Below are 8,575 nucleotides of genomic sequence, written 5' to 3'. Positions count from 1 at the left end.
TCACAGTTCAGGTCTCTCCATTGTATAAGATGGGTGGAGAACTTCTGGGCTGGCTAGATCTTAACCTTCCCACCCCCAGGTAGGCCCAATCTGCCAGGTGGGCAGCTACATCACCACAACTGCAGAGATACAGTACTTTGACTTCCTGAGTGTCAGGGAAGGCAAGTCTTAAAAACCATCATTTCCCTCCCATATAGTAAATTATTTAGCAGCTGAAGCTTTTGTGCTAAAGAAAACACGCAGAGTAGAAACAACTATCTGAAGATCCCTTATGTAAGAAGTGGCTGAGAGGCCTGAACTTTCTGGTCCTTGTAATAGTAAAGTGTATTCTCACCAGAACCCACTACAAAACAGCATTTGTAGCTTATAGCAAATACAGTTTGTGGTTTGGATATTCTTATGGGGTTTAGGCCTATCACAAATATTAACTGTGCCTCAAGGCTTTTTTTGCATGAAAGCATGTTTCAACAAATACTTAAGGGGCACCCTGTGGAAAAATCTGATAGTCCCCTTAGTAGAAAAACTGGGTTGAAACTGGGTAAAAGCAAATATCCACCTTCTTGATAGGCAGACTTCTGTCGAAAAGTGGTTGGCTGATCCAAGTGTTGTTTATCACTGAAATGAACTTTTGCCCCTTCAGATACCAAATAACCATCACCTACCTGCTAAGACAGCTGCCCTGGTACAGCTAAACCCAGTTCTTATGATTTACATACCTTGGAAATCAACGAAGCAAGTTAGTTGCATGTAGCAAGTCGCACTGCTTTCAAGGGACAACATGGTAGCAACTGATTTTAGCCATATGGCAGCCAGAGTATATTTATGCTTGAAAACAAACACCAAATTCATTCCAGACCAAAATCATTGGACTGTTGTAATGTTTGAAGTTTATTTTTTAAAAAAGAGAGAGAATTGATAGGCATTATACCAACTTACAATTTATTATTTTTTTAAAAAAATGACATGAAACACAAGTAAAAATAAATACATCATATAAACAACAAAATTGTTCAATGTCTCTGTTCTCGGGTAAGCGCATCCCATTGGACAGAGAGATGAGGGAAGCACATGACCCATGCGTGCAACCAGCCGACCAACTGACGCTGCTACAGAAATGCCATCCCCCCCCCCATCACAAAAGACAGGCCACAAACTAAAGGCGGAACAGAAACAAACCAAGAAAACCATTGGATTCACTCAGCTCCCCTGTACAAATGGATTCAATGGAGGGACAGAGAACGCAAGCTGGGAAACGAATAATATAGGAACCCCAAGAAGCAATGCAGCTGTGGGCAGCTGTTAGTGGTCTTGTTTCAATACAGAGCAAAATAAGAAGAAAAAAGATCCCTCCTCCTCTGCTAGCTTCTCCCATTCTTTGCTGATCCTCCCTGAACTGGCAGCACCCTCCCACCTCTCCTGAAAATCTGCTTTCTTGTTTTGAGTTACCAGGAGCAGACATTCCCACAAAGACTAAACGGCCTATCTCTTGTAAATCAACAGGCTTGACTTAATATGGTTTTGACGTTAAAGGGGGGAATGAAAGAGGTTTTGTTATTATTTTTAATCTATCAATGTTTAATTTCTCTGTTTAGTGGGTCCACAGACAATTTCCCCCCCAGTTTAGTAACTGTACATCTATGGTAGCTAAAACAAGATTTCAGCACAAATACATGTATAATTTTATTGACTTGCCATATCTTCCCATGACCATTTGCACTGCTGTCATTTGATCCCCTAATTCTGATAAAAAATATGAGCCAGCTTTCTTTACAACTAGCAATATGTCCGTCATGGTGAGAGAGGCAGAGAGGATGCCCATATATTTGCAGGGACTCCTGGCGGCTGCAGTCAGATTTTGTCTCCTCAAAACTCTGCCTGAAATTGCAGCCCATTTAACTTTGTCCTATAGGAGCCAATGGGCTATTTTGAACACAACACTAACCCACATTTCATTGTATGGGTTGGGAACCTGGGGCCCTCAGCCTAATTTCTGGTGGGCTGAAGGAAGGGAAGGGATGGTGGGGGGCAGGGGAGTCAAAACTGATGGAATGAAAGGAGCCATCTGCCAGCTATTGCTTTATACCTCTAGCAAGAGCAGTTGGTTGCTCCCCTGGCCTCACCCCCCATTTCACTCTGGCCTACCCAAGTTTAGCATGACCCCCAACAAATTACTCCTCACGGAATGTGGCCCTCAGCAGACAAAAAGGGGTTCCCCACCCCTGCTTCAGGGCAATGACAATGCAACTGGGTGATCCTTGGGCTCACGTTATTCCCCTGGCATGCCTGCTTTCACTTCCATTTTAAATTAACTACAGCTTTCCCTGTAGATCAAACTCAAGACAAATAAACCAGAGTTGTTGAGACAAGTCAACTTCAAACCACAGTTTAAGAAGTTGCCTTTTCTTAACATAATTAAGATAAAGTAGTTTAGCTTTCACTTATAATGCCAAAACTGTGGTTTAATCTAATACAGGAGCAGAAGTTTCCAATGTCCTTATGGCTGTGCCAAAGTAGAGGGAAGTGCACGAACCCAAGGCCTGATGTGTTTTGTCCTCATCCCTCTTAACTATGGGTTAGTGTTATTGCAAACAGTGATTGAACATCAAATCTGCTCTCACCTGACAAATCCCATTCAAGTTCCATCTCTTGGTCGTATGAAAGTGTGACAAAGAGACAGCACCCAGAAATTAGTATACATGCATATACACACACATATAACCCTTACCATGGTTGTGGTTTAAGTCCCTCAGTTCTATGCCCACAACAATTTAAAGCCATCCATCACAGGCAGTATGTGTCCAAACAAAATCGTGATCAGTTTAAAATTGTGGGCTGCCCGAAGCTGGAGCAAAACGGAGAGTGTACCATCAAGGTCCAGGAAACATCACAGTTTAAGGTCACCTCTTTCCCCTATGCATTTATTAAAGGGGTCAAGTTCCATTCTGTATCACTCAAGACTTAATAGTGTTGCTCTAAAGCTGTTGAAGAAATGCTACAGTATATGTAAATCACCTTCCAATGGCCTAAAAAGGACAGTCTAGAGGCTCCTGGGATATGCACCCAGGGTCTGTGTTAGCATCTGTAAAAAGCTGAACACCCCAAGTTTCCTTCCTCAATTCTTTTGTTGTCTGAAATTTTGCAGTGCAAGTCACACAGGGCCAAGCAGAGTCAACCAGGGTTAGCCTCAGGAACACAACCAAGAACCAGCAAGAAAAAGAAACGTTATTGGAGATATGGGAGTCAGGGACTGCCCAGGTCCTGTGGGTGGATTCAGAGATCTCTCTACAGCACAAAACTAGAGATGCTTTTGAGTGGACACTACATTCCTGGGGTTTACAGCTGCATCAAGGAAGGGGCCTTTCTGATATTCTGCTAGGTTAAGTCACTAAGCCATTCTGACCCAGCTCTTGTCTCAAGCATTCTCTGCCCTTCACAGACAAGGCACAGCAGCTTTCCCTCTGTTGTCGGAAGCCACAGCTTCATAGGGGACGCTGAACACCTGGGAGATGTGAAGTATTTTGAGAAGGAGGCTGCACTGCGCCCTCTAGAAGCAACAAGGACGCCGAGTGGAAGAGTGTTCTCTTCATTCCCGTTGGCAAGGGAATTCTCTCTCGGCAAGCGCTGGGGAATGAAAGTTTCAATCACTTGGAGACAAAACCAGTATAACGCCCTACAGGTGGGAAAGAGACCCAGCTCAGGCACTTGCTGAAGTAGAGGCATCTGTCCCAACAAAGTACTTCTCTCCAAAGGTTACAGAAAGTGGTTGGTCTAACAAAAGGTATTAGGGGAGACAGGGAGGTGAAGTGGAGTTTGTCAGTCGTGCAAATACGTTCTCAAGCATTCCACTAACATTAGAAGATTAGTTAAGAGAGAGAGAGAGAGAGAGAGAGAGAGAGAGAGAGAGAGAGAGAGATGTGCATAGACAGACAGACGTAACATTTTTATAACTTTCTTAACCAAGTACAAAAGCCAGTTTTTCAAAATAAGGTATTTTAAAACCTAAATAATCCATGTGATGCAACACTGCCATCCAGTGGCCAGAGTAGTAAATTACAAGTGTACACACCATTTTCTACAGCTAATAGCTACCTCCCATTCCTATTTAAAAGGTGGTTACAAGGCCTAGTTTACTTAATCCCAGATGTATCTATTCCCTCTATTACAGTGAGGATGAGCTAAAAACCTGCCTAGTCCAGTGACCCCTCCTGAGCCCTTTGTACATTCTTCAAAAGGAACAAGAGAATCAGAAGGAAGCACTGTTTGAAGTAATGGACAGAGCGTATCAGCCTGTCCTGTCAAAATTTGTTACTCAGTTGAAATGAGGACAGGAGCTGGCAAGATATCTCAGGTTATCATTAGCTATGCTGCCCCAAACCAACACACTGAAGACTGAGCCTGCCTGAAGCCTAAAGTAATGACATCCTTCTCCAAAAATGGCTTAGGCTTCAGCAGCTCTAAAACCTTGCTGCTCAAGCAAAAACCCACCTTGCCTACCATCCGGTCCCCAAGTCCACTTATCGAGGGTTGCAAAAGACAGCTGAGTGAGTTTACAGTACAATCAGTGTCATCATATTTTGTATGAGGTGGACACATACAAATCACAAAAGGGCATGACTCACAGACGTACCATGGCCAAGTCTTTGGAGAAACGCGAATGGACACCATCAGTTAATTTGCTTTGTTATTTTTGTGGGGGGGTTGTGTTTGTTTGTTTTTTATTCCCATGGTGCATCCAAAGACAAGTTGTCCAGAAGTTTGCTCAGAACCCCTCGGTTTTCAACTCCTAGGATATGTTAAAGAAGAAAGCACTATTTTAATGTTTTTATTTTAAAATAATTAAAAGTAATTTGCATAGCTAACTGTAAATCTAAGGCTTCTACGAATGGTGAAGTCAGGTCTGACAGACAGTGTCCCATAAACAGAGAAAAGACAGGAAGCCCATCATTTCATGCTTTTTACGGTTCATACAAGCGCGCGCACACACACACACACACACATACACAGAGAGAGCTTTCAGAACCAATATGTGGATTACCTAGCCACTACCTCTTGAACTGTGGGTCTTGGTAGACCACAAACAGTGTGGACAAAGGCTGAATTCTCAAATTCTGTAGGATGGAGAGGTTTCCACATGAGGAGGGGGCAGTTTTAACCACCTAACAAAGGTAAGGTGAGAATGGGGTTTCATTCACCACTATCCTGAAAAGGCTTCCTTAGCACAGGGGGCTGGCAACCCTCTCACTCGTTCCCTGCCATGGACATGCTTGCCCTCTTTCCCCTGGAATGGCAATTCTTTAAAAGCCTGAAGAGAGTACCTGGTTCCACTTTATAAGAGAGACTCTGGGTACCATTCCACTGTCTCTATTATGTGTATCCCATCCCCCAGCAGAAAGACAGACACTGGTCTTTCTGCCTAAACCATGGAACTCACTCCCTTCATTAAGCCTGCTATGAGAGCTCACAGCTTCTCCTTATACACCCTTGTGACAACATATAAACAGAGCAAGCATGGACCAGAGCCTAGTCACAGTGTAGAGGACATGCCTCTCCAATGGCTTGACTACTTTCTTACTCACAATCCACTCAAGTGGTGGGATCCTGCTTGCGTAACCAACCTCTCCAACAAACGTGGAGGGCAAGTTTAACTGTTACTTAGTACAAGGGAGAACGCTAGACACCAAGCAGGGTTCCAGCTGACACTGAAGTAACCACCTGCAGTGTTGCTGCATGTTCAGCTGAAGAGGGACAAGGAATACAGGGGCTGTTAGATGTTTTATCAGCTGAACAAGTGTGGAAAGCTGACTGGGAGGGTGCTGTTTCTTGGTCCTGCACACTGTCTCTGCTTTGGTCAAGCAGCCTATTCACCATCCCCAATTCTTCCCCATGCAGACCATCCTGATTTCAGTAGAGGCCATTGTTTACAGCAAGGAAAAAGCAGAAAAGGAAAGAGAATCCCAAAATAAATAGTTTGTTTTCGTTAAATAAATTAACAAATCTGTTCTGCAGAAGGAGAAGGTCAGTCGGATCAGTGTCAACAATTAACACAGACAGCAGCAAGGCTCTCGAGCGCATCCCTTTTGTAAGACGTTCGACTTACTGTGGTCAACAGGAGCCTGACTGCTAAGCTTTCTTCTACTCACTCCTCGGTAGTGGGTGGGGTGGCAGAGGGAGAGTAACCACTACAAAAAGCTAGAGAGGGACGTAGGAAAATCCTCGCCATTCCTCCACTGAGCACTACCTCACTAAAAGACTGGTACAAGTCCTAACCCAACCCTGCTGAAGAAGCCAGTGTGAAGCTGAGCCGACAAAGGTCCCTGCCTTCAAATGGATCTCATGGGGAAGGCAGCAGGAGAGCGGCACCCCATCACCGCTTCTCCCTTACTCCCGATACCACCTGATGAGGGCCTGGTGAAGACCACCAGACTCACCTGTCTTCAGCTTTCAGATGGATGACAGACAAAACTGGTTTTCACATAGACCCTGCCCCACCCACACCCTCCCACCTACACATTACATATTGCCTGCTCCTTCCAAACCCGCCTCCCTCCCTCCATTAACAATGCTATTCATCATCATGTCTCCTAGGGTACAAACTCACCCCCTATTTACTATGGGGTACTGAACTTTCACAGATAAGGCAGTTCGTGTTTGAGAGTTATTCCACAGACAAAGAGAGAGAGAGAAAACAACAAACCAGTGTCTCCAGCCTAACAAAGGGCACTGAAACGTAATGGCAGGTCTCCCTTTTGGACAACTCAGAGCGCAGGAGGGAAAGTCAAGGAGGCACTCCTATGGTTTACAGTATTACTTCCCTCCTGCAACTCTCTTGCTTCCCCACTCTTGGGTGGGTGTCCATTCAATACAGTTCCCCATACAATGCAGATCTCGGACAACTAAAACGCCACCTTCCTTTCCAGTCTCCTCCACCTCTGCTGTGTCCCGGATGGAAACCCTTGGCCCCAGAAAGGTCCAGTGAGGATTTTGTTTTTTGTTTATTTATTTTTGCCTGCCAGCCGAGTTGAGCTCTAACAAGAGACTAGGCCCCTTACTTCCCCGTGATCTCTATTACATCGTCATCTTTGTCCTCATCCTCGTTGGAGCTGCAGCCCACCTCAGAGACCTCGTGGGTGTCAAACGGAGGCACCTGGGACCGAAGGAGGCTCCCAGCTGGATATCCTGAATGAGGGGACATGAAGCCAGGATAGGCAGACGCCATGCTCCTGGGAAGGCTGCTGGGCAAGACTGGGGATGGAAAAGGAGCAAACATCCTGGGCTCAGGCAGGAGTGACTGCGTGAAGGGCAGCGAGTAGTTGGAGAGCATCCCCGTCATGGAGGGGTTTAACATGAAAGAGGGGACGCTGGCGGTGGCTGAGGTAGCAGCAGAGGAACTAGCAGTGCCGGCTGTCAGCAGAGGGTCAGTAGTCACAGGAAACACCAGGTGGGGGTCTGAGAGCAAGCTAGGCAGCTGGTAATAGGAGGAGCCTGTGCTCATGTACAAGGAGTTGCCTGCTTGGGGAGGAAATGGGTGGGCTAGGTTGTGGTTTAAGGGAACAGAGGGCATGGTGAACCCACCAGAGACAGGGTACCCACTTTCATATGGCTGGACTGCTGTGGGCAGCGGCCGCTTCTTCTGCTGCCGATGGGCCTGCTCCTCCGGGCCGGAAGGCGACGTGGACTTGCGCTTGTTGCCTCTTAAGTCCAGCACGGAGTGGTTGTCACCGTGGTGGCTGGTGGCCGGCAGGGCTGAAGAGGACGAGGGAGCCGTACCACGAGTCCCTGCTCGCTGCTGCTCAGTTCCACGAGCTGCTAACGGGGCCGTGTTGTCTTTCCGGGCTGGGTGTCCGGGTGCCGCGTTAGTGCTAGGGGAGTTGTGTCTGGACTCACGGGCGGCAGCCGCCTCCGCATACTGTTGCAGTTCGCTGATGATTTCGGGGCTGTCGGGGGAGATTGGCCGAGTGAGCTCCTCTGTGTTGGGAAGCTTGGGCGAGGAGGCATTATGCCGGCCGTTGCTTGTGGATTCCAGAGATGGCCCTTGGGATCCTGTGAACAACAGAGGCACATCAGTAGATAAGACCAGGGAAGTAACAAGAGGCAGAACTAGGGTGCTGGAAAAGATGGCCTGAGTCTGCCCTCTGCTTAAGATCAACCTGGGGAGCTCTACTCTGCCCATCTTTTGCAAGAGTCTGAGAGTCATGAGAGGTACTTGAGAGACAGGCTTCTAGCATTGGCTACAAGACTAGGCAGTAGTTTCCTCATCGCAATTTGCCAGGCCCCTTCTCATTTTTAGATCAACACTTTTAAAAAATGTTTGCTTTTTAAGATGTGATCTTAACCTGCTAATTAGCTGCATTTTGTTATTTGAATGCCTAATGTCTGTATTTTGTTTTAGCTCTTAGTATTTCTTTATTTTAGGCGAAGAGCTGTGGCTCAGTAGTAGAGCACCTGTTTTTCATGCAAAGGGTTCCAAGTTCAATCCCTGGTGTCTCCATGCAGGGCTGGGAGAGACCCTGTTTGAAACCCTGGAGAGCTGCTGCCAGCCAGAGTAGGGAATACTGACCTAGATAAACAAACGAGG

General features: G+C 46.3%; 1 protein-coding gene across 7 annotated transcripts in view; it reads right to left on the bottom strand.

The window, feature by feature from the left end:
- Positions 1-912: 912 nt before the first annotated feature.
- The window catches only part of RAD54L2 (RAD54 like 2), a 79,063-nt gene continuing 71,400 nt past the window's right edge, over positions 913-8,575 (bottom strand). For 5 of the 7 annotated variants that reach the window (XM_082214474.1, XM_082214473.1, XM_082214477.1 and 2 more), the window contains exon 22: positions 913-8,040. In XM_082214474.1, coding sequence (XP_082070600.1) covers positions 7,046-8,040 — 995 coding nt within the window. In that variant the 3' untranslated portion in view covers positions 913-7,045. The remainder of the gene's footprint in view (positions 8,041-8,575) is intronic. The other 2 variants (XM_082214478.1, XM_082214479.1) reach the window with 2 other exon arrangements.

This window comes from Podarcis vaucheri, assembly GCF_965113315.1.
Source record: "Podarcis vaucheri genome assembly, chromosome: 2".
Classification (NCBI taxonomy): Eukaryota; Metazoa; Chordata; class Lepidosauria; order Squamata; family Lacertidae; genus Podarcis; species Podarcis vaucheri.
Note: the sequence above shows the minus strand (reverse complement) of the source record. Positions and strands in the feature narration are given on the sequence as shown.